Raw genomic sequence first — 26,248 nt, 5'->3', positions numbered from 1 at the left:
CCCCTAAAGCAGTGGTTCTCAACCTGTGGGTCCCCAGATGTTGTTGGACTACAACTCCCTTCATCCCTGAGCTCTGGCCTTGCTAGCTAGGGGTGATGGGAGTTGTAGTTCAGCAACATCTGGGGACCCACAGGTTGAGAAAGGCTGCCCTAAAGGAAGAAGGTTCATTATTTGGGAAATTTGGAAATAAGTTTGGAATTAAAATTGGCTGCACTTACAGATGTCCTCTTCATTCCCCTTGCATTTCCATAACACTCATTCTCTGTAACCTTAGACAGAGCAGGATCTTATAAGCAGGTGAGGGAGACACATGCTTTAGAGTCGCCAGGTCTTCTAAGACTCACACCTTTAGACACAGCAGGTGGAGCTTGAGAGCTAAGAGGTGGTACCTAGCAGTTTATAGGGTGGAGCCTGGTGGGATAGGAGACATATCAGAGGAAGTTCATGCTAATGCCTAGTGCTCCAGGACTGAAGCCCAGTGAATATCATGGGATGGATGGAGTGATTGAATGGCAAAATATATCCAGCTCTCACCCCTTTGCTTCTGAGCACTTGTCTTGAGATCTTACCCCTTTTGCCAGAAGGCCTAAGATTAAGTAGAGTTGACACTTTTGTATTACCCAAGAAAGCGAAAAGAGAATAGTTTTGCATAGCATTTGCTTGTGCTAATTGATATGCAAATCTGGAAACAATGGGCACAATTCTGATAGAAATAAGGCCTCTCGCCATGGTGGGAGAGACGGTGAACTTAACAGAGGACTGTCCCATGACAGCCCTTCAAATAAACAACTGAAAGTTCAAGGTCAAACTGATCGCTCACAATCTTAACTGCAGATGTATCTAGAATAGCTGAAAACCCACAGGACCAGGAGCCTGCACACCTGTGTGCCACTCACCTGAGTGGTGAGCCACCAGTCCTACTGGTTGGAGCATCAACTGTTTGTTCCAAAGCTCCGTAACACCTCCACCCACTCAGGCCAGCCACTGAGTTCTCCTGACCCAGAAGAACTATACAGGATTTCCAGGTCAAACTGTGTGACTCTGCTTGTGCAATGACAGTATTTACTTGCATCTCACTGCATCTCACCTAGGAGTTGCCTAGGGTGAATCACTGACAGTACCCTTACTGTATGCTTGTGAAATGTGGACCACTTATAAACGCCACCTCCAACTCCTCAAAAGATTCCATGAACGATGTCTCCAAAAATTTAGGAAATACAGGAAGAAGCAAAGATCGCCAGTATCAAAGCAAGGATTCTTTAACATCAACTTCGTTGGACTGGTCATGTTGTGCGGATGCCTGATTAGCATCTTCCAAAGCAACTGCTCTATTCCCAATTTAAAAATGGAAAGCGTAATGCTGGTGGTCCACAAAAGAGGTTTAAAGACTCTCTCAAGGAAAATCTAAAAAAAATGTAGTATAAACACCCACAACTGGGAAACACTGGCCTGCAAGTGCTCCAGTTGGAGAACAGCCTCTACCAAAGGTGTCATGGGCTTTGAAGACACTCAAACTCAGAACACAAGGGAGAAACGTGCTAAGAGGAAGGCACACTTGGCAAATCCACACCGTGATCAACTCCCACCTGGAAACCAGTGTCCCGACTGTGGAAGGATGTGTGGATCCAGAATTGGTCATTTACAGACTCCCTGTTAAGACTGTGTTCATGGAAGACAATCTTACTTGGCTACGTGTGATTGCCAAAAAATAAGAAGACTGACAGTACATACATGGAAATGTATTGCAAGGTGTGTGTGTTTTAACAAAACAAAACAAAACTGTGTTATTAGGTCTTGACTTTTTGCACGTGAGAACTCTGCCAAGGATGTTGAATTTGAATTGCTGCTATAGTTCTTGATCCCTGCCTGGTTCCAGCTGCACCCCTTCTTTTGGTCCACTGGGGCTAACAGCCGACTTCCGCAAAGTCTTGGGACCGATATGCCTTGCCCAGTCCTGAGATTGTTCAACATTCCACTCCCAATATCTCTGCCTGTTAAGTTCCACATTATATTTGAGCTTTCACAAAACGTAAAAGTTTCTTTTGGAATTCTAGTGGAATATTGGTGCAAGTTTAACGCTCATTTTCATGTTATTTCCTTCTGGGGGTGGGGTGGGGGTGGGATCTGTTTCGAAATTTATTTATTTATTTATTTAAATACCGCCCTATGCCCATAGATCTCAGGGTGAATCACGACGTAAAATGACGTAATATGAAAAACACAAAATGCATAATAAATATAGGAACAAAAGCTAACCAATATTCGCCCCCTTTTACAACACATTTTAAAAGGCCATTGGATGTCAATCAGCTGAAGAGGAACATTTTCGCCTGGCATCTAAAGGCACCAGGCGAGTCTCCCCAGGGAGCGCATTTCACAAACAGGGAGCCACTGCCAAAAATGTAATATGAAAAATATAATATGGAAATGAGTAATAAAATTGTGCTTATATTCTACAACGGTTCCATCATATTACACCATGGGTAGGCAAACTAAGGCCTGGGGACTGGATCCAGCCCAATCGTCTTCTAAATCTGGCCCATGGATGGTCCGGGAATCAGCGTGTTTTTACATGAGCAGAACGTGTCCTTTTATTTAAAATGCATCTCTGGCTTATTTATGGGGCATAGGAATTCGTTCATTTATTTTTTTCAAAATATAGTCCGGCCCCCCACAAGGTCTGAGGGACAGTGGACTGGCCCCCTGCTGAAAAAGTTTGCTGACCCCTGTATTACACGATAGTTGTAGAAGAGGCTTTGACATTGTGTGCAAGCTCAAATATAGTGTGGAAACCGCAACGTGTTGTGAAAATGCAGCAAATTGTCATGTCAGTGCTGTCTACATGCCTCCCTGTGTCTCAGAACTGAAGGGCACACACACACACACACACACACACAAACCCATTGGTTTTCAACCAAAGAGCTTGACCATTTTCCTCAGCGACGACAAAGTAGGCTTTATGCTTCATCGGAAAATGGTTGAGGTTTCCTCCTGACTCACACCAGCCCTCCTCTTCCTTCCTGCAGCATCCGGGTTTTCCCAAAGGAGCCAAATTCCTAAGCAGGTGTAGGCCAAGGTGGTCCAGCAGGATACCTTAGATGGATTATCTGTGATTTCCACATGCCCCTTGGGCAACTAGGATGCAACACAGGTTCCTCTGGTTCTCAGGTGCTTCTATCACTTCCCTCTCCCACCTTGACTCCTACACAGAGGAAGGGAAGCAGGAATATTCCCTCCCCAGTCCATTTCATATTCAGAACAAGTGCATTTGGCAAAGCCTACCAGGCCAATGATTATCGGAGTGTTGTTGTTATTTTGTCATTTAGTCATGTCCGACTCTTCGTGACCCCCTGGACCAGAGCACACCAGGCACTCCTGTCTTCCACTGCCTCCCGCAGTTTGGTCAAACTCATGTTGGTAGCTTCAAGAACACTGCCCAACCATCTCGTCCTCTGCTGTCCCCTTCTCCTTGTGCCCTCCATCTTTCCCAACATCTCCAGGGAGTCTTCTCTTCTCATGAGGTGGCCAAAGTATTGGAGCCTCAGCTTCACGATCTGTCCTTCCAGTGAGCACTCAGGGCTGACTTCCCTAAAAATGTTTAGGCCCAATTTTCTTGCAGTCCATGGGACTCCCAAGAGTCTCCTCCAGCATCACAATTCAAAAGCATCAACCCTTCAGAGTAATAGTCGCTTATTGGAGTAATAGTCCCTTATTTCTCACAAGATACCTGAACATCTCTAACAACTGAAGTGTAGGTGGATTCCCACAAGGCAAGACACAGTGATAACAACAAGAACCTTGATTGAAGTACAAAACCGAACAACAGGGACAAAGCAACTGCTTATATACATTTCTGAGGGCCTGGACCACTCCCACTCCCAGCGTGATTGGCTGTCTAAACTTCCAAGCTGCGAATCATGACTCAGAGTTTAAGGGCCAATGGAAGAGGCCCAAATCCTGAAATGTTCTGTGATTGGACATCATGGAACAAATCAGAACACAGGAGCTCAGAATCCTTAGTCCAGACCCAAGCTCAGGCAACACCGACCACTGAATACATAACACAATGATGCCTCAGATGTCTGCCAGCACAGCAACCTTCCTGCCTCTTTTCTGGAACTGCTACACTGACATTGGCAGGAGACATATAATCAGAAAACATGGAGAAGAGTAAAAACACTTGGGTTTGCCCAGACAACTGCCTCATTCCCCCAGGAAAAGCATTAAGCAAAAGGTTCTCTCGACAAAAAGTTGAGATCTATTGCGGCATGAGCAGGCAAATCCAGCCGCCCTGTTTGCATGTGTGAAAACTCCAAATTGGAATGGCAAGCTGAGCTAAGGTGTAAATTTCAAATGTCATGAAAATATAAGAAGAGCCTGTTGGATCAAGCCAATGGGATTTTTGTGAGTGTGCTTTTGCATTTTTTTAAAGAGTCGTTTTTAAAAATAGATTCTCTTCTTTAACTGGTGTTTTATTTTCCATATCTTTTAATTGCGTGTTTTACACCTGTTTTAATTTATGTCCGGAGCCACCTGGGGTCCTGTCCTGGGAGCAGGGCAGGATATAAATAAAACAAGAAACTAAATAACTTGCTGTAACACTTGGACAATGAATGGGGAAAGTCTGCGCTTACTAGAGAGGGTTCATCTAAGTTACTGACTCTTTGAGAGGAACTTTCAGCTAAGCTTGTGAAAGCTTGCCATCTTAGAGTACCCAAAAAATGTCATTACGGAGGCAGAGAAGTCATTCAGCATTCCTGGGCAAGGCATTGCATATAACACCAGTTTTTCCTCTCTATCTCTTTTGCAAGGATGAGGTTGGGCCAAATTAAGGAGAGGAAGTGTTTGGCTCTGTGCTTCAGGTCTCCCCATGTTGCTAAGTATGTTCCGCCTTTGAGCAGATGATGATGATGATGATGATGATAATAATAATAATAATAATAATAATAATAATAATAATAATAATAATAATAATAATTTATTATTTATACCCCGACCATCTGGCTGGGTTTCCCCAGCCACTCTGGGTGGCTTCCAACAGAATATTAAAATACAACCATCTATTAAACATTAGAAGCTTCCCTAAACAGGGCTGTCTTCAGATGTCTTCTAAAAGTCTGGTAGTTGTTTTCCTCTTTGACATCTGCTGGGAGGGCGTTCCACAGGGCAGGTGCCACCACCGAGAAGGCCCTCTGCCTGGCTCCCGGTAACTTGGCTTCTCGCAGTGAGGGAACCGCCAGAAGGCCCTCGGCACTGGATTACTTGCAACACATATTTAGGGCACTCTTATGCCACTGTAACAGTCTTTAATTATTTTACTGGGAATTGTAGCTCTGTGAGGGTTAAACTATAGTTCCCAGGATTCTTTGGGGGGACGCGTGTGCTTTAAATGTATGTTGCCGATGTGACGTACATATCTTTAGCAGTGGCAGAAAGCTCTGCAAACGGAAACGAACGAGTGGCCAAAGTTTCCCACAGCCCAAAGCCACAGGTGAAAAAAACATGCTCTGCATTTGCAGAAGACAAGAACGATACACTCCAGGACCCAAGGCAGGCTGAAAATTGTCTGTCTCCTTCTCAAAACATATGATTTATCACCAACCCATCTCCCTTCTCGGGGCTTTGTCAGCATTTCCCAGCACATCTCACTTGCTCAGGCTGGAAGCAACGTGTCAGACAGATTCTTCTGCACTTCAGAGGTAGATACACCTTCTGCAAATATAGCTGAGCATGAAATATTCAGGAACCAGCCCCATAAAAATTGCATTAGTAAATTCTGAATTTACTCCCTTTGATCTGCTTGTGCTGCCTATAGCTTCCATTTGTTTTTGTCTTAAAACTGGTGATGAGACTCTGAGTCAATATTCCACTGCACACATAACATTATTTGCTCTGTTAAGCCACAGAGAAAGGCTAGATTAGCATGGCAGTGAAAGGAGTGTGTTCTGGGAAGATCTTCATTCAATAATAATAATAATAATAATAATTTAATATTTGTACCCCGCCCATCTGGCTGGGTTTCCCCAGCCACTCTGGGCGGCTTCCAACAAAGATGAAAAATACACTAAAATGTCACATATTAAATACTTCCCTGAACAGGGCTGCCTTCAGATGTCTTCTGAATGTCAGGTAGTTGTTTATCGCTTTGACATCTGATGGGAGGGCGTTCCACAGGGTGGGTGCCACTACCAAGAAGGCCCTCTGCCTGGTTCCCTGTAACTTGGCCTCTTGCAGTGAGGGAACCGCCAGAAGGCCCTCAGCGCTGGACCTCAGTGTCTGGGCAGAACGATGGAGGTGGAGACGCTCCTTCAGGTATACTGGACCGAGGCCGTTTAGGGCTTTAAAGGTCAGCACCAACACTTTGAATTGTGCTCGGAAACATACTGGGAGCCAATGTAGATCTTTCAAGACCGGTGTTATATGGTCTTGGCGGCCGCTCCCAGTCACCAGTCTAGCTGCCACATTCAAATCTCACCTTCGCTATAAATTCACCAAGGAACCTCAGTGCTTCAGAGCAACATGGCATCCCCCAGACATTTTGAACTTCAGCTCCCGCCCACAACATCCCAAGGGCTCCATGTTGCACAAGGGTGCTTCAGAGCATTCAAAGCACGGTTCAAACACGCCATCGCCAATAATATGCATGCTTCCAGCAGGAGCGGGCAACCTTAATTCTGTCAAGAGAGCCATCCCCCCTTAGGGTTCATCAGCCAGGCACTGCAAACTGCCAATGGGCAGAGCCTAGACAAACGTCTTCTCGTACCTACGGGACCGCCTCTCCCGCTATGCCTCACGGAGAGCCTCAAGGTCCATAAATAGCAACACCCTAGTGGTCCCAGGCCCTAAGGAAGTCAAATTAGCCTCAACCAGAGCCAGGGCCTTTTCAACACTGGCTCCAGCCTGGTGGAACGCTCTGCCTCATGGGACCAGGGCCCTGCAGGATCGGATTTCTTTCTGCAGGGCCTGTAAGACAGAGTTGTTCCACCTGGCCTTTGGCTTGGAGCCAATTTGATTCCCTCCCCCTCTTTCTTTTTCCTTTCTCCTCCTGTGATGAGGCTGCATTTTAATGTTTCAATATTTTCATGTTGTATTTTAATCTTGTTTTTAAGTTGTATTCACTCAACTTGTTTTTATTATTGCTTGTTAGCCGCCCTGAGCCTGGCCTTGGCTGGGGAGGGCAGGGTATAAATAAAAATTATTAAATTATTATTATTATTATTATTATTATTATTATTATTATTATTATTATTATTAACGGAATTAAAACCACCCTGCTTCAATTTTCAACACAACTTACTCAGATGAGAATTTGCAACCCTGTGCAGGCCTACTGAGAAGTAAGCCCCACTGGGTTTGATAGGGTGCCAGATAAATAAAAGAATTTTATTTGTTTATCTTTTCAGCCCAATACAGCTACTATTCTGGGAAGCTGGTGAAGCCATTCCTTTCTGACTTTCGTGTGCTGCAAGGGGCAGACCTTGGTAATATGCTGCCCTGTGTGAGGCCAACATTTGTCACCCTCCCCACCAGTCCCTGTGGCACTGGCTTAAGCCAGGTAAACAAGGCGCCCGACTTGGGGAAGGAGGCACAAGGCTTTGGCAGCGTCCTAGAGACCTCCTACCCCCTTCCCAAAGCCCAGTAAGCACTTCCTGGGCTTTGAGAAGGAGCTCAGCTGTGTGCCATTGGTCTATTTAGCTCCATAGTGCCTACACTGACTGGCAGCACCTCTCCAGGGTTTCAGACACAGGCCTACTTGAGAGATGCCGGCAATTTAATTTAGGACCTTCTGCATGCAAATCAAATTGGAGGCGGTTGGAGGATGGATGGCGGCTAACAAATGGAGGTTGAATCCTGACAAGACAGAAGTACTGTTTTGGGGGAACAGAAGGCGGGCCGGTGTGGAGGACTCTCTAGTCCTGAATGGGGTAACTGTGCCCATGAAGGACCAGGTGCGCAGCCTGGGAGTCATTTTGGACTCACAGCTGTCCATGGAGGCACAGGTCAATTCTGTGTCCAGGGCAGCTCTTTATCAGCTCCATCTGGTACGCAGGCTGAGACCCTATCTGCCTGCGGACGGCCTCGCCAGAGTAGTGCATGCTCTGGTTATCTCTCGCTTGGACTACAGCAATGCGCTCTATGTGGGGCTACCTTTGAAGGTGACCCGGAAACTACCACTAATCCAGAATGCGGCAGCTAGACTGGTGACTGGGAGAGGCCACCAAGACCATACAACACCAGTCTTGAAAGACCTACATTGGCTCTCAGTATGTTTCTGAGCACAATTCAAAGTGTTGGTGCTGACCTCTAAAGCCCTAAATGGCCCAAAGGCCCAGTATACCTGAAGGAGCGTCTCCACCCCCATCGTTCTGCCCGGACACTGAGGTCCAGCACCGAGGGCCTTCTGGCGGTTCCCTTGCTGCGAGAAGCCAAGTTACAGGGAACCAGGCAGAGGGCCTTCTCGGTGGTGGTGCCCGCCCTGTGAAACGCCCTCCCACCAGATGTCAAAGAGAAAAATAACTACCAAACTTTTAGAAGACATCTGAAGGCAGCCCTGTTTAGGGAAGCTTTTAATGTTTTTGTATTTTAGTGTTCTGTTGGAAGCCGCCCAGAGTGGCTGAGGAAACCCAGCAGATGGGCGGGGTATAAAAAATAAATTATTATTATTATTATTATTATTAATGCTCTGCGATGATCAGCCTCAATAAGTTCTGTGGTTCCAACTCTTCTTCTTTGCTATGCATAACTATCTAAACTTTTATCGTGCTCCTCTTTACTTGCCTTTTTATTCCTGAATGAAAGAGACCAAACCATAGGTCAAGATTTGCCAAAAACCAAACAAAAACTCTTCATGTATGCTGCAACCGCGGCAAGGATGCTACTGGCACAAAGGTGGAAAAGTGATAAAATACCAACCAAAGAAGAATGGCAAGAAAAACTTAGGGAATACGCCGAAATGGCAAAACCGAAAGACTTTGAAATAAAGGACAAAAAAATCCTTTAAGAAAGACTGGGAACCGTTTTTGGCCTACGTAAAGAATCAATGCAAAGAACTGGACTCATTAGCAGGTTTTGAATAATCATTTACAATTAGCAAAAAATGATATAATTTATAAGTTAAAATATATTTTTTTAAAAAGGAGTGAAAAAGGAAATGATATTATTTGGAAATAAACCAGAGAAGGAGGTTGAGGGAAGTCCGAGGGGAATGGGGAAATTTTGGAATTGTGAATCATGTTCTTTGTTATGATGTAATATTCAAAAAAAATGGAAAACTTAATAAAAATGGTTTTTAAAAAAGAGACCAAACTGTTCTTAATTTTCCTCGCAGAGGACTTGTTCCAGGCCCCAGATCCACCCCAAGGCACGAGAGATGGCAGGATTGAAAGGATTACGCACCCTCTCCTTTCCTAGTGCATCTACATTCCACCTTCAGTTCCCCCCTTTTGAATCTCCTCTTTAAAATAAAAAAAAACCACCAGGGCTCAGATGTGCCCTTCAAACTCACTCTGTAGCTTGAGCTTGTTAAAGGAGATCTTTGCTCCCATCCAGGTATCTCCTGCTGTTATTCTGACAAGGATACTTAAGCTATGTGAACCCCGGGCAATTATGACATCCTTGCGTTCTGCTCAGTGGCCACAGGAGACTCTTGACTGCAGCAACTAGAGGCTAATGGTTTGTTATGTGTAAGCTCTAAAAATATAACGGGGAGGTAAAGGGGGGAATGGTATTCCTCTTACCTTCAGTAAAGCTTCCTGAGAGAGTTATTGCTACAAACACTTTCCCTTCTGGTTCCAGGTCCACCTGTAAAAGGAGAATTATTATTAATTATCATCATCATCATCATTTTTAAATTAATTTATTGAATGCAAGCTGCCCAAAGGCAGGAAAGGTCCCCTACTATAATGCTGAACAATATCTATTTATTGCATTTCCCTTTATACCCTACTTTTCCCCAAGTGTGCTCAGAGTAGTGCATATGGTTCTCCTCACTCCCAATTTATTGGTTTATTTCCAATATTTGTAGGCTGCTTTCCCCCACACCGTGAAAATCTCAACCATCACAATATAAGAATGGACTAGACCGTTGCTTTCTGCTCCCTGCCACCAGTTAAGATCAGGGCTTTTGTTTTTCCAGACCAAATTTAGTGCTAATTGGAGGGTGGACAAATCAATCCATTTCAGTTTCTCTTGTTTTCCCAGTTGACTCAGTGGAAATCGTCTGCGTTTCTCCCAACAAGTAGATTTTTCTAAGCAATTTTGCATCCTGTACACGTTTTTTTGCCACGAATTTTGCACGCTTTTGCAAATACACAGGTATTTTCGAACATATTTTGGCATAGAGAGACCCAGCACAAAATTCAGAGAAGAGGGGGGGAAATCAAGAGAGCAGCATTTCTGTCCATGTATGGTGCTGTGGGTTAAACCACAAAGCCTAGGACCTGCTGATCAGAAGGTCGGCGGTTCGAATCCCTGTGACGGGGTGAGCTCCCGTTGCTCGGTTCCAGCTCCTGCCAACCTAGCAGTTCAAGAGCACGTCAAAGTGCAAGTAGATAAATAGGTACCGCTCTGGCGGGAAGGTAAACGGCGTTTCCGTGCGCTGCTCTGGTTCACCAGAAGCGGCTTAGTCATGCTGGCCACATGACCCAGAAGCTGTACGCCGGCTCCCTCGGCCAATAAAGCGAGATGAGCGCTGCAACCCCAGAGTCGGTCACGACTGGACCTAATGGTCAGGGGTCCCTTTACCTTTACTATTTGTTTCAGTAAGTGCCCTTGTTGCGTTCACATAGTAAAGGAAGGATTGAACTCTGATTAATAAGAATACACACAGAGACTTGAACCAGCAAGACTCTGGGAAGGGTGCGTATAATCGTGTCTCTCTGTGCCTGTCCATGTTATCTCCGCAGCCCCTGGCCCAGGACGTTTTATTACAAAAGAACTTTTTACAGAGTGTTCGTAAGAACCAATCAGATTTCTTCTGAACATTTCCACAAACCCACGTGGGGACAAAGTTAAACTACTAAAACTAATTACAGTGGTGCCTCGCAAGACGAAAAGAATCCGTTCTGTGATTCTCTTCGTCTAGCGGTTTTTTCGTCTTGCGAAGCAAGCCCATTGACGGATTAGCGGATTAGCGCTATTAGCGGCTTTTAGCCACTTATCTGCTGATCGGATCAGCTGATAAGCGGCTTAGCGGCTTAGAAAAAGGGGGGGAGGGGAAAAAACCAGCAGGAACTCGCAAGACATTGTCGTCTTGCGAAGCAAGCCCATAGGAAATTCGTTTTGCGAAGCACCTCCAAAACGGAAAACTCTTTCGTCTAGCGAGTTTTCCGTCTTGCGAGGCATTTGTCTTGCGGGGCACCACTGTAAGCACAAATATTTCTGGGGTAAACAAAGAACAGAACTACAAAGAAGAGCATCTGGCAACCCCGGAGGTAGTAAACAATCAGTACACATGATAAGAAGGATGACCAGGAGGACAGCGACCATTATCCCCTTAATGTGAGATCTGCTTCCTGGCCCTAAGATTAACATCCTAAGATTAATATATTGAAAGCTACTTCAAAGAAACTTGCCCACTCTCTTTATGGCCCAGGATGCCTGCCTGGCGAAGCAACTGCTGTGTATGTGACATGTGAAGAGAGAGAACTGGGCAGCACAGGGAAAAGGGCATGAAAAAGGCACGAATGTAGAATCTTATGGGATTTAATCAGAAATTATCGTCAATATATCAAACCCAGTCAACACAATGTCTTCATCGTGGACACGATGGCTTGATGTATATTTTATATTCTATGTGGTATGTCCCACATAGAAATTTACGGTCTGCAAATAAAAACACCCTAAAGATCCCAGGCCACAGAGAGGTTAGGTTGGCCTCAACTAGAGCCAGGGCTTTCTCGGCCGCGGCTCCAATCTGGTGGAACGCTCTGTCACAAGAGACTAGGGCCCTGCAGGACCTGACATCCTTCCGCAGGGCCTGCAAGACAGAGCTGTTCCACCAGGCCTTTTGTCAGGGCGCAACCTGACCCCCTCCTCTGGCAATCTGCACAAAATTCTGTTTGATGGTTGCCATTAATTTCATTTTAATTTGATTTAATTAATTTTATAATGAATGTTTTAGAATGTTGGACTATTTTGACTGTTGTTAGCCGCCCTGAGCCCAGCTTCGGCTGGGGAGGGCGGGATATAAATAAAATTTATTATTATTATTATAATTCCTCATGGTAATCCCATCTGATCCCTACATGCCCTAGCTTAACAGAATCTGTAACTAAGGCTGCATGCACAACATACATTACAACTAAATATCAGGGAGAAGTTTCTGACAGTAAGAGCTGTTCAACAGCGGAATGGTCTCTCCTTCCTTAGACTCTCCTTCCTTGGAGGTTTATAAGCACAGGTTGAATGGCCATCTGCCTGGGCATGGATGGTGCTATTTTGACTACATAAGCCAGTTAACACTCACAGCCTGAACACTAGAAACAGAGGGAACAATGATAGGCAATAGCTGTACAGCAGGTGTCTAATAGGCACTGCTTTGAAGCTCAAAAAATTCTGAATTTGGCTGGGTGAACTAAAGGAGAACCAGGTTCACCTTTGAACAATTTCTGGTCATTTTCACAATCATTTCCTCCTTACTTGCACCCCAGCAGGGCCCCCAGACTCATAGCTTTCACTTTAAACAAACAAAGAAACAAAACAAACAAGCAAATAAACAAATAAGTCATCTATAAAGGAAGTTAGAAAGTAAAGCGTGGAGGCAACCTTCCAAGACCTATTAGGCAGCTAGGGAGGTGCTACTTTGGCTAAGGATGCTTAGTCACTAAATCACTGTTGCTAAGCAACAGAAGGCAGGAATGTGAGGCATTTCCTGTATCTTCCCTGAGGGAGAGAGTAGCCACAAGAAGCACAGGAATAAAGCAAATGACACCTTGTGTGGATGGCCCAAATTAAACAGGTTAACCCTTTTTTAGCATGGAAATATGATTATGGTGAAAGCTTCACCTGTTGATATTATGCCTGTCATACACTGTATCACTTGTATGCGGTCCCTGATTTACTTTCTGAAACTGGCACAGCAGTTTGTAACAATCTGAATGCTGGGAGGGGGGTTGAGATTGCCAAGACTGAACTTTTAGAAACTAACTGGAACCAGAACGAATTCATTTTTGAACAGGACGAACTTGAACTACACCTAGTTCCTTTTTAAAATGGGCATTCCAAGCACTAGTAACAGGCAATTACCATATTTTTTGCACCATAACACTCACTTTTTTCCTCCTAGAAAGTAAGGGGAAATGTCTGTGCATGTTATGGAGGGAATGCCTACTGGTGGCATGCCTACGGATTTTCCTCCTCTAAAAACTATGTGCGTGTTATGGTCGGGTGCATGTTATAGAGCGAAAAATACGGTAGTTCTGTTTCCCAGCCAACATCTTACATCAGGATTCTGTTGACGGAATTTGAGGTTCTAGGGTTTTTTAAAAAAAATGGACCCTGCAAATCCAGTTTCTGCTCACCCCTGTTTTAAATAAAACCATTAGCTTATTTCCCACAGGTCTTTACAGAGACTCCATTAGTTTTCAGCTCTTATTTGAGCAAAATACAGGTCAATAATCGTGGAAATTTTTCTTTAGCTTTCTTTTTAGTGCGATTCTGCTGAGATCTGCAGAGTTCAAGTCACCCCATCGCGTGCTATCTATAAAAAGCTCCCGGTTAATTTGTTTTTCTAATCACACCTGATAAATGTAAACATAAGCCTCACGCTGCATGCAATATTCGCAACAGTTGAAAGATTCTGAAAATAAAGTTCTCTGGAGGGATGACTCAGATTCTTCCCACAGCCTGTCCTCATGCCCTGACTTGCAAGCAGACCCAAAATAAGTGTTTCATTTTAACAAGCCACATTTAAAAAAAAAAAAAAAACGAGGAAAAGCGCCCAACGCAAACAGCTCTGCCCATTTGCTCTGAAGTTTAGCATGAAGGGAAATATGCCATTTTTCTGGGGCTCCAGTACAGAAGTTCAGCTTTCTCAGGAGATGGTTTAAGGTCAAACTTATAAGACAGGGGTTGGGGACATATTTTTTTTTCTGACGAGGACTACACTCCCACAAGGGTGATCTGTTGGGGGAATGCATATCAGTGATGGACAGGGGCTGACACTAGTGGCATGTAGGGTGAGAGCAAAAGTGGCCAGAATTCTCTCTCACTCATAGAATCACAGAATTACAGAGTTGGAAGGGACCCTGAGGGTCAACTAGTCCAATCACCTTCAATGCAAGAATCTCAGCATGCTTAGCAAATGCAGAAAACAACAAGACACCGGCCCCTTGCTGCCGGAATGCCTGGTTCAACGCCTTACAACAAGTCATGTGCTCTGTAATACTAAGCTGCACAGAGGAAGCTGCTTTGTTGTTATGTACTGAGTTGAATAGTATCCAAAATGCAGCAGCCTGATTGGTCCTAGAACAATAGGATTCAGAATGCAGCAGTCTGATTGGTCCTAGAACAATAGGATTCAGAATGCAGCAGTCTGATTGGTCCTAGAGCAATAGGATCCAGAATGCAGCAGTCTGATTGGTCCTAGAGCAATAGGATCCAGAATGCAACAGTCTGATTCGTCTACAGGAGCCACCCAATCCAGCTCCAGGTGGAAGTGAATCTGCAACCTGATTGGCCTACAGGAGAATCCCGGAATTAGCCAATCACGTGGGGCCCATTGTGTAAATAATGCATATAAAGCAGACATTCTGGGGGAACTTCCATTCCTCCTCACCACTGTGAGCTGAATAAAGAGCATGAAATCCACTCTCGACTCCGAGTATATTTCATTTGTCCTAACTTCAGCCCATTAATTTCAATGCATCTACTCTGGGTCAGTCCAGCATTGAATAAACTAGAGGTTTTCAACCTTTTTGAGTCCCTTGACCAAGTACACTCTTTCTGCGGCCCCCCTGTGGGGCTCAGGAGCCCAGTGATGCCACCGCTTGCCTGCAGAGCTGGCAGCCCCTCACCCCTTTTCGAACACCCTCCCTTGCGGAGTGTTCCCTCAGCCTCTTCTCCTCTCCCCTCTCCTTGGGAATCCTCCAGGCAGCCGCTGCTGCCGCCCCTGGTCTCTGAACTGTCCCAGAGAGAGGTGCCTCCTCACACTGCCCTACAGGGGCCTGGGACTTGTCTGTCCATTCCCAACAGCAAGGGCTGGTGGACTGGCTGGCTGGGCTCCCTCGCTTGCTTGCTTGCTTGCTTGCTTGCTTGCTTGCTTGCTTACTCCGAGGCCGCCTCAGCTCCTGGCACCCAGCACCCCCTGTCCAGCCCCAGAGGCACCATTTGCCTGGAGAGCTTGTAGCCAGGGCTGCTGCAATAAACGGCTCTGCAAGAATACTTAGAATTAGCCAAATTGACAGACATAATAAGACAAAAACCAAAAAGTGAAGTAAAAAAAGAATGGGAGTGCCTAAATGAATGCCTCAAAAGTCAAGGTTCGAGGACAGAAATCTGGCTGAGTCTGGAATAACCTTGTGAAGTGAAAGGATAAGAAAGAGGGATTTATATCTAGATATTAGGATAGAGATGATAAGGAAAACAGGAAAACAGGAAGACACAATGAGAGATAAAGGAGGTGCTGTGGGATTGGTGGAAGTCAATGCTTTGTTGTTGTTTTAGTGTTTATATTATTAACTTGTAAGATATGGATTTGTTTTTGGTTTTTTTTAGTTGTTGTTGCTTTCTTAGTTTTCCGAATGTTGGTTTTTGTGTGTTGTGCATTGTTATTTTTCGATATTTTTTGTGTTGTTGTTGTTGTGTGGAAAATACTAATAAAATTTATTTAATAAAAAAACCAGCTGCGCAAGCCTTTGGGAGTTAGAGAAGCAAGAGGGCATTAGAGAAGTAAAGAGGGACAGAGGCCAGTGTTGGCCACGGCACCTCTGACCAGCATTCAAGGCACCCCAGGATGCCTTGTTGTTGTTGTTGTTGTTGTATCTGGGGGGGGGGGTCACAAGGTTGGCAGGCTGACACAAGTCCTTTTCCTGTGTTCATACCACTTGCTACCTGATCCTTTTAATCAGAAATGCCAGGGATCGAACCTGCATGCCTTGATAGCTCAGCTGGTTAGAGCGTGGTACTGATAATGCCAAGGTTGCAGGTTCGAACCCTGTATGGGACAACTGCATAGTCCTGCATTGCAGGGGGTTGGGCTGGATGACCCTCAGGGTCCCTTCCAACTTGACAGTTCTATGATTTTATGTATTCTGCCTCCTCCATCTCCCAAGGATGCCCCTTCAAAACCCAAAGGAGAAACGAGTTGCAAGACCGAAACGGAGAGGGATCTTTTAAATTGGCCCATCTCCCATACGTAACAGAAACTGGCTGCGGATTAGTCATCACCAGTAGAGGGTTTCAAAGCATCACACACACACACACACACACACACACACACCTTACACTGAGAAAACAGGGCAACGCACTGACAACCAAACAAGGCACTCAGTGAAGTGGTAGAGCAGGTACGACCGGTTGATGTGGGAAAATGAAGCTTGGCTTCTTCTTTTTCCGACAAAAGAAACTTCACTGCTGTGATGAGAAGGGGAGGAGAAAGACGGCAGACTAAGCTTTCATTTGCACTGCACTCACATCCACAACGTACAATTAAAGCGCATGTCTCCACCCAAAAAAAACAACCCTGGGAAGTGTAGTTTCCCTCCAACAGAGCTACAACTTCCAGCATCCTTTTAACAAACAACTGTCTCCAGGATTCTTGGAGACCTTGCGAGAGAGAGATAAAGGTTTCTAGAATACAAAGACAGGTGAAATATGAACAAGCATTTTTTTTTCAAAGATGCATTACCTCTTTTTTGGCGACGCATAAGTGGTCTCACCAGACTGCAAGGAGCCTTGCTTGCACCAGAGGAAACTTGCTAAAGGTCGCACTAGACTGCAAGGAGTCTTGCTAAAGCAGCAGACTGTCAGGTTTCAGAGTTAGAAGTGTTGTTGTTGTTGTTTAGTCGTTTAGTTGTGTCCAACTCTTCGTGACCCCAAGGACCAGAGCACGCCAGGCACTCCTGTCTTCCACTGCCTCCCGCAGTTTGGTCAAACTCATGCTGGTAGCTTCGAGAACACTGTCCAACCATCTCGTCCTCTGTCGTCCCCTTCTCCTTGTGCCCTCCATCTTTCCCAACATCAGGGTCTTTTCCAGGGAGTCTTCTCTTCTCATGAGGTGGCCAAAGTATTGGAGCCTCAGCTTCAGGATCTGTCCTTCCAGTGAGCGCTCAGGGCTGATTTCCTTCAAAATGGATAGGTTTGATCTTCTTGCAGTCCATAGGACTCTCAAGAGTCTCCTCCAGCACCATAATTCAAAAACATCAATTCTTCAGCGACCAGCCCTCTTTATGGTCCAGCTCTCACTTCCATACATCATTACTGGGGAAACCATAGCTTTAACTATACGGACCTTTGGACCTTTGAGCTAGAAGCAGGGCTGGTTAAATGTGTCCATTTTTGCTTTCCTTAGTTTATCGATGTTCCAGGTTAGTTTGCAAATTTTATTTGTTCAAAGTCCTAATGAAAATTCAACGCTGGGTTTCTCCCAATATAAGCAAGTTTATATGCAATTCTTCCTAATAAACAACTTCTGTAATGCAGTTCCCCCCGATATAATACACTAAGTGGGGAGTGCCTGCCGACGCCAAGGAATTTTGGAAACCCAAAATATATTGTGATTTTTAAGCGGAGGGTGTAATTTCAGAGTTCCGTGCCAAAAAAATCAAGCAAAGTCACAGCAAAATCATGTTTTGGTCAGCTATCTTGATTTGAAATGGAACCTGGTGCCCAAACCTCCACCTCTAGGTCACTCATGCCAAGTTTGGTGACAATATCTCGAGAAGCAACGAGTTCGAGTTATGCCAAAGTGAGATTTCGGGCCACCATCTTGATTCAAACTGGGGGCTGGGGGCCCAATATCAGTGAAAACTGCTGCAGTCAAGGAGGTTTGCCTTTCAGTGAGAACTAAATCCAATCCCCCCCCCCCATCCTCAGCTTTAAGTCTATAAAAATGGAGGCACCCAACTGTCTAGTTGCTTAGGTTTTGCTGCTTCTCCTGAGCTGTTTAATTAGGAATTTGCAACATGCTTCCAGCCCTGGACAAAAAGAGGCTGTGAACTTTTCCCCCTCCGCCTTATTTTGCTTTGACTCAAGTTGTAACTCAGAAAAGTCTGCCCTCAGCTTCCACGGTGAGTTTCACCCTACGAAGACAGCTAGAGCATTCATATAAAATACTTGTGTCTCCTGACAAACCTGTTTGATCGGCCCCTGAAACCTATTCAAAAGGAACAGAAGGCAAGATTCCCCCCCCAAAGGCTTTTATTATGGGGTCTCATTCAGCAGCTGTTGCCTTTAGCAATAATACCAGAAACAGAGATTATACTGAGAGCCTGTTCAAACACACACAGAGTGGAATTGATTCTCGCAATCCTCCTCTCTCTAAAAAGAGGTGTCATATTCCTCAACTCTGACCGAAACGAAGTGCGTTCCGTTTGCTCAGAGTAAGCCCATGACTGAATACACCTTCGTACGAAGCAATATCCCTGCATGTAGAAAATTAGCCTGTCAGGGACAAAAGCTCTCCACTAACCTGCTCTTCCATACATAATTTAAATTCCTCACACATAGAAAGCTAGTGTGCCAGGGGGTGCTGAAGCTAGAGTCCTTCCTGAGGTACTGGTTTTCAATGAGCAGGGGGGAAATTGTACAGCAAAGTATCAGATCATGTGAGTCAGGGACAGAAGGCTGTAGCTCAGTGGCAGGTATTCCCAGGTAGAGCTGAGAATGTCCCCTGCCTGAAGACCTCAGTCTGCAGACAATGTGGGCCTAGCAGGTCCAACGGTCTGACTCGGTACAAGGAAGCTCCCTATTTTTCCAAATGTTGTATAGAGGGTCAACAACCAATTTGCCCAAGTTTGCAGAGAGTCTGGCCTTTCCTTCTTCTTCTTTGGCGATCACTCGTAGCCGAGTAAGATTGTCTTCCATAAACAGTTTTAACAGTGAGTCCATAAGTGACTGTGGAGGCCAATTCTGGATCCACACGTCCTTCCACAGTGGGGACATTGGTTCCCGGGTGGGAGTTGATCATGGTGAGGGTTTGCCAAGTGTGCCTTCCTCTTAGCACGTTTCTCCCTTTTGTCCTGAGTTTGAGCGTCTTCAAAGCCCATCTTTGGCAAAGGCTGTTCTCCAACTGGAGCACTCGCAGGCCAGTGTTTCCCAGTTGTGGGTGTTTATACTACATTTTGTTAGATTTGCCTTGAGAGAGTCTTTAAACCTCTTTTGTGGACCACCAGCATTGCACTTTCCATTTTTAAGTTGGGAATAGAGCAGTTGCTTTGGAAGACGATCATCAGGCATTCGCACAACATGACCAGTCCAACGAAGTTGATGTTGAGGGATTGTCGCTTTGACATGGGTGATATTTGCTTCTTCCAGTACACTGGCATTACTTTGCCTGTCTTCCCAAGTGATGTGGAAATTTTTCAGCAGCCTGATGAAGGCCAACAGCCCGAGTCAGGATGTCACCAGCATTTGGGCATCAGCATTGGTGACCACACACTTGAGGTGGTAGGCGATGATTCTGCCTTCCTGGGTTCCACCACAACCAGTAGCCTCATCCCTTTGCACCCCCAAAATTGGCTCTGGGAACCCACAAAAAAGCACACAGGAGGAAGAGAAGGGGGAATAATCTCACCAGGCAAGTCAAAATGCTTATTCCAGAGGGACAGTCAGAAAAGCATGATGTTGAATTCCTCTCTGCGTTCCACATTTTAATATTGCATTTCATCATTTAGATTCTATGAGCTGCTCAAAGAACATGTGTCGATAGTCCACCATACAAATCGAGCAAATTCTCAGTGAGCAGGACGCCTCAGACTGGAAGTTCCTTAGAGGACGGAGCTTCTATTATTCCCTTTATTCTGTAAAAGTGCCACATACGTTACTAGTGCTGTGGAAATTTGTGACGTGAAATATCAAGCATGCTGCTGGGATTTTTATTTATTTTTTATTTTAAGAAAAAGAACAGCATGGAACACAATGGAAGTGTCTTCTGTATGTAGGGATTGAGAAGCTGGAAGGTGTGCAGAGGAGGGCGACCAAGATAATCAAGGGTCTGGAAACCAAGCCTGATGAGGAACGGTTGAAGGAGCTGAGTATGTTTAGCCCGGAAAAGAGGAGACTGAGAGGAGATGTGATAGCCATCTTCAAATATCTCAAGGGCTGTCACATGGAAGATGGAGCATGCTTGTTTTCTCCTGCTCCGGAGGGTAGGACTCGAACCCATGGCTTCAAGTTACGAGAAAGGAGATTCAAGCTAAAGATCAAGAAAAACTTTCTGATGGTAAGAGCTTTTCAACAGTGGAATGGTCTCCCTTGGAAGGTGGTGGACTCTCCTTCCTAGGAGGTTTTAAAGCAGAGGTTGGATGGCCATCTGTCATGGATGCTTTAGCTGAGATTCCTGCATTTCAGGGGGTTGGACTAGATGACCATGGGTCCCTTCCAACTCTATGATTCCATGATTCCCAGAATGTAAAAGGTCTTTACAACTTGGGACTAGCTTCTCTAAGAGGTAGCCTTAAGACCCATGTTTCCCCTCGACTGTTTCAACCGGTGGAATTGGCACTACGAGAGGTGCCACATAATATCCATTCCACGAGAACTCGGTTGTTGAGTGCAGCAGCGCCTAGACTTTGGAACTCCCTGCCTCAAGATCAAGAGGTGCCTTCACTGTACTCTTTGCGGCACCTGCTGAAAACATTCCTGCTCAGACAAGCCCACCCAGATGCTTAGGAAGTTGGCGTAATTTTAATCTGTGTTTCCGTATTTTAACTTTGGTACGCTTTAAAGCATAGCTGCGGATTTTCCTTGATGTTATTGTTTTATCATCTTTGAGGGGTTTTTTTATTTTATTTTGCAATCAAGGGGTGCATAGGTTTTAAGAAATGAATAAAACAAAAATTCTGTAAGTGCTGGGCCCCTTTGTCTTTCATAGAAGACACTTCTCCAACTGCGTAGAAAAAGAAGAAGAAAATGTGTCTCTCTCTCTGCAAAGCATCAAGTGAAGTCTCCCTCCTTTGCAGTGAACCACATTGAATGTGGACATTGCGTAGTCTTGGCTGGGACCAGGCGCACTTCATGTTACCGTGCAACATCTCTGTGTAATCACATGGGTGTTAACCACGTCTCCGAGTGCTACATCCTGCCTGACCGGGCCAGGTTTTGCACTTGGGCAAAAAAGATGAGAGGCACAAATACAAGATGGGTGACACCTGGCTTGAGAGCAATACATGTGAAAAGGATCTAAGAGTCTTGGTTGACCACAAACTTGACATGAGCCAACAGTGTGACGCGGCAGCTAAAAAAGCCAATGCAATTCTGGGCTGAATCAATAGGAGTATAGCATCTAGATTAAGGGAAGTAATAGTGCCACTGTATTCTGCTCTGGTCAGACCACACCTGGAGTACTGTGTCCAGTTCTGGGCACCACAGTTCAAGAAGGACACTGACAAACTGGAACGTGTCCAGAGGAGGGCAACCAAAATGGTCAAAGGCCTGGAAACGATGCCTTATGAGGAACGGCTAAGGGAGCTGGGCATGTTTAGCCTGGAGAAGAGGAGGTTAAGGGGTGATATGATAGCCATGTTCAAATATATAAAAGGATGACACATAGAGGAGGGAGAAAGGTTGTTTTCTGCTGCTCCAGAGAAGCGGACACGGAGCAATGGATCCAAACTACAAGAAAGAAGATTCCACCTAAACATTAGGAAGAACTTCCTGACAGTAAGAGCTGTTCGACAGTGGAATTTGCTGCCAAGGAGTGTGGTGGAGTCTCCTTTTTTGGAGGTCTTTAAGCAGAGGCTTGACAACCATATGTCAGGAGTGCTCTGATGGTGTTTCCTGCTTGGCAGGGGGTTGGACTCGATGGCCCTTGTGGTCTCTTCCAACTCTATGATTCTATGATTCAGGTAGCTGACACTTTTCTTACTCACAACTCACAAAGGGGGAGATTTGTGTTTGTTCAGATATTCAGTGTACAGTGGTACCACGGGTTAAGTACTTAATTCATTCCGGAGGTCCATACTTAACCTGAAACTGTTCTTAACCTGAAGCACCACTTTAGCTAATGGGGCTAAATGCTGCTGCCGCACCACCGGAGCACGATTTCTGTTCTTATCCTGAAGCAAAGTTCTTAACCTGAAGCACTATTTCTGGAGTCTGTAACCTGAAACGTATGTAACCCGAGGTACCACTGTAACTTGGATGGACACAGCAGAGGGCCACCTCAACTTTTAAATGAGCAAATCTCATGCAGAATGGGGTGGGTCACTGAGAAATGCAAAGTGGGGAGGTGAACCCTCCATCTAAGCTCTACTACTCTACCCATAGCCCCTATAGACTTTGTCCATGCATTTAAAGCACGTGTCGTTTCCCAAGAATTCTGGGAACAACTATAGTTTGTTAAGGGTGCTGGGAAGTAAGCTACTGTTCCTCGCCATGTGCTTTAAATGTGTTGATTTGATACACTGCCTGATCATAGGAAAAATCCTCATGTCTGTTTACAAAAAAAAAATTAAAGCAATAAAATTATTGGTAAAAGCAGTTTAACACAAGGCAATATTGGGTTAAGGGAATATTGCAGACAGAACCACCCCAAGTTGCCCAGGACTTTATAGATGAATGATAACACATTGAACTTGACCCTGTTTAGAGCTCAAGTTTCTGAAGCACATGACATGGTGTCATTAAGTTGCATCTTTCATCCATCATCAAGCCGTTTGTGTGGTCCTGCAAGCAAGCTGCTCATGTGTTGGTGCTGACCTTGAAAGCCCTAAACAGCTTTGGCCCAGTATACCTGAGGGAGCGTCTCCACCCCCATCATTCAGCTCAGACACTGAGGTCCTCCTCTGAGGGCCTTCTGGTGGTTCCCTCATTGCGAGATGTGAGGTTACAGGGAACCAGGCAGAGGGCCTTCTCGGTGGTGGCACTTGCCCTGTGGAACACCCTCCCACCAGATGTCAAGGAAATAAACAACCATCTGACTTTTAGAAGACATCTGAAGGCAGACCTGTTTAGGGAAGTTTTTAATGTTTGATGTTTTATTGTGTTTTTAATAGTCTGTTGGGAGCCGCCCAGAGTGGCTGGGGAAACCCAGTCAGATGGGCAGGGTATAAATCATCATCATCACCATCATGATGTCCCAGGCAGGACTCATGGAGTGCATTGCAGGGTGTGAAAAGTGACTCTGCCTGCTCCATGCAGAGGTGCCAGATTCTTAGCAAAGGGTGAGGGTTGCATGATGTAGAACTATTTCAATCGCAGGGTGTTTGCACAAGGCCAGGCCCAAGGCATTTTGCTGCCCGAGGCAAAGGACAAAATGGCAGGTTCTCCAATTCCACATACAAAAGCAGTTGAAATTCGCTTCGAAACGAGGAAACGAACAGCACAGCACACCTGAGGGCAGGAGACCAGGCCAGGCTCCATGATACATATATAGCTGTGATCACTCCACACCCCTGGGCGATATCTGTCTTTTCAATATTGTGATATTGTTGGGATACTGCCAGGGAGATAAAGTCCATCATGGCCCCAAGCCGTCTGCCGGACGATCCATCGACCTCCCGTAGGCACGCAGTATCAGCAATTAGCGACATGAGTTTCCAGAAATAGCTTGCCACATTCCAGAGCTCATGCACACTCTATCAGTAGATAATTCACAGCAGAAGTTGCAGGCAGGAGAGCATTATTTACAAGTTTTATTCAGCGTTGGTCAGAACAAAGAAAAACATGACTGCCTGCATCAATGTCTCCAGACACAGAGAGAAACGAAAGCAACAGAAAACATAAACGTCCTGTGAACAGGAAATACGCAGACTCTGTGACTCTCAAAGCCTGCTCCCTTTTTAAGGTGGAACGGAAATATCCCCAATTCCACGTACAAAAGCAGTTGAAATTCGCTTCGAAACGAGGAAACGAACAGCACAGCACACCTGAGGGCAGGAGGCCAGGCCAGGCTCCATGTTACATATATAGCTGTGATCACTCCACACCCTGGGCGATATCTGTCTTTTCAATATTGTGATATATCACAATACACTGATATATCACAATGTCGGAAATAAGGATGGACCTCGTGATTTTTGCCGGCACCTGTACTTGTGATTTAGTTAACAGAGGCTGCAGGAATCAAGAGGAGCAATGACTGGCTTCACAGTCTCTCTTCCCCACCCCCCATTGTGTTGTTTGCATAACACACACACACATCACGATTTGCGATGCAATGCCAGATTTAAAATTACGAAACTGATATTACGATATGGACTTCAAAGATTTGGGCGATATATGGATGTATCTCCCAGCCTTATCCCTTATCATCTGCTGCCCAGGGCAGCTGTCTCCCTCTGAATATAGAAGAGTAGCCCAGCAGGATCAGGCCAAATGAACTACCAACAGTCCAGCTGTTTTCATAGTGGCCAACCAAGTGCCCGCAGGACGGCCGCCAGCAGAGCTAGAGCACAAAAGTGCTTTCCCTTCTTGCAATTACCTGCCGCTGGTATTCAGATTCATCCTGCCTCCTCTTATGAGCCCCATTCAGGGTGGGACCGGATTGTGAGCTTTAAACAAAACCCTGTTGTGTATGCCAAGTTGATCCAGATACATGACTCAAGGATGTTTCTTTGCCAAAAGGGAGCGCAAGGATACCAGGATAAAAAACCAGACCAGAAACAAAGCTGTTTTAGGGTTGCCATATTTCAAAAAGTGAAAATCCAGAAACAAAAGTTATTGATGGTTTGCCCAAAGTTTTTGAGCTATTTTTCTGGAAATTGGCAAAAAAACCACCCGACAACCAACACATAGGATATGGGCTGCCGTATACCTGGGTTTTCCTGGACATTTCAAGCGATATTAGAAAATTCCTCCCAGACGCCACTTTTGAAGGACGAATCCTGGTGATGTCCAGGAAATTGCAGACATATGGCAGCCGTACTTTATTTGCTAGCAACTTGTAAGAGCAAGGGTCTTCTTTCCCTGATAAACAGAAACCCTGGGAATGAGGAATGGAAACTGGAGGGAAATAAACCTTAATTCATACAGGCAGGGGATGGGGTAGACTCTCACTCACACATGCCAAAGACCCAGGCTAGGGATCCTGTAACAAGCAAAAATGGTCAATTGTGACACTCCTGCCACAGTGGACGTAGAAGATAGGCATCATAGTTAGTTGCCATTGGCAGCCTGATAAAGGTTAACATTGAGAACAAGGGAGTGAGTGAAGATCAGGAACAAGGAGAAGGAATTGAATCAACCTTACACGATAGTTGAAGTGGAAATCAGAGGCCGTAACAAAAGGGGGCGTAGCCTGCTCAGAATCATGCCAGGTGGGCGCCGAGCCCAGGAGACCCCCAGGGAGCAGCCCCTAGGGGTGAGAGGCAGGGGCAGAGGAAGGGGGGGTGCGGTGGGGGCAGGCCGCCCAGGGTGTCATCACTAAGGGGGTGACAAGATGCCGGGCGGCACTCACTGCAGGGCCTGCAGCGCACTCGAGCCATGCGTCTCTCCTGGGAGTGACGCAGTGGCTTGGGCGCCCGCAAGCTCTGTGCTGCCCCAAATGGTCTGCCCACCGCCTCCCCCTCAGCTGTAGGCCGGCTGAGTGGGAGGAGGTAGGCAGACTCATCGGCGGCCCTGCAGAGCATCCTGCCTTGGCTGGCCCCGCCCACAGGTGGCTGGCCCCACCCCTGGGTGCAGGGCATGCGCACCGCCCCAGGTGCCAGATCGCTAGTGGGAGGAGACCAGTAGCACCTCCTATTTGCCGTAAGACCATGTAGAAGCAGCATGGCAGCGGCTGTCAAGGAGACAGGGAGTGTGTCACAGCTGTCACTGCAGCTGCAGCAGCAGCAGCAGAAGAAATGGGCAATGCATTCCTTGGAGCTCAGGCTCTTCCTGTGGATCCTGCCGCCTGAGGCGGCCACCTCAACTTGCCTCATGGATGGGCCAGCCCCACCACCTAAAAGCTCAGCGCATGGAAGGTTCTTAAAAAAGGAGATTTACAAACCGCCTTGTTCTGCCATGGTGGCACAGATGGTGTTTCATCCTTTGCAGTTGGGAATCCCAGGAAGAGAGGCCTTGATGCAGAGTTGCAAGGTGTTCTCTTCCCCAGCCCCAAAGGATGGATCTAGAAAGCATCTCTTTGTGTGTATTATGCAAAAAAAAGGGG

At 45.8% G+C, this 26,248-nt stretch overlaps 1 protein-coding gene across 1 annotated transcript in view; it reads right to left on the bottom strand.

Moving 5' to 3' along the window:
- Window positions 1-26,248, bottom strand: part of PRKCH (protein kinase C eta) — a 121,333-nt gene that overhangs the window by 78,156 nt on the left and 16,929 nt on the right. The window contains exon 2 of the mRNA XM_081192480.1: window positions 9,738-9,801. Within this exon, the coding sequence (XP_081048606.1) occupies window positions 9,738-9,801 (64 nt within the window). The remainder of the gene's footprint in view (window positions 1-9,737; window positions 9,802-26,248) is intronic.

This window comes from Podarcis bocagei (genome assembly GCF_964188305.1).
Source record: "Podarcis bocagei genome assembly, chromosome: 1".
NCBI lineage: Eukaryota > Metazoa > Chordata > Lepidosauria > Squamata > Lacertidae > Podarcis > Podarcis bocagei.
The sequence above is the reverse complement of the archived record's forward strand: the minus strand, read 5'-3'. Positions and strand labels throughout refer to the sequence as shown.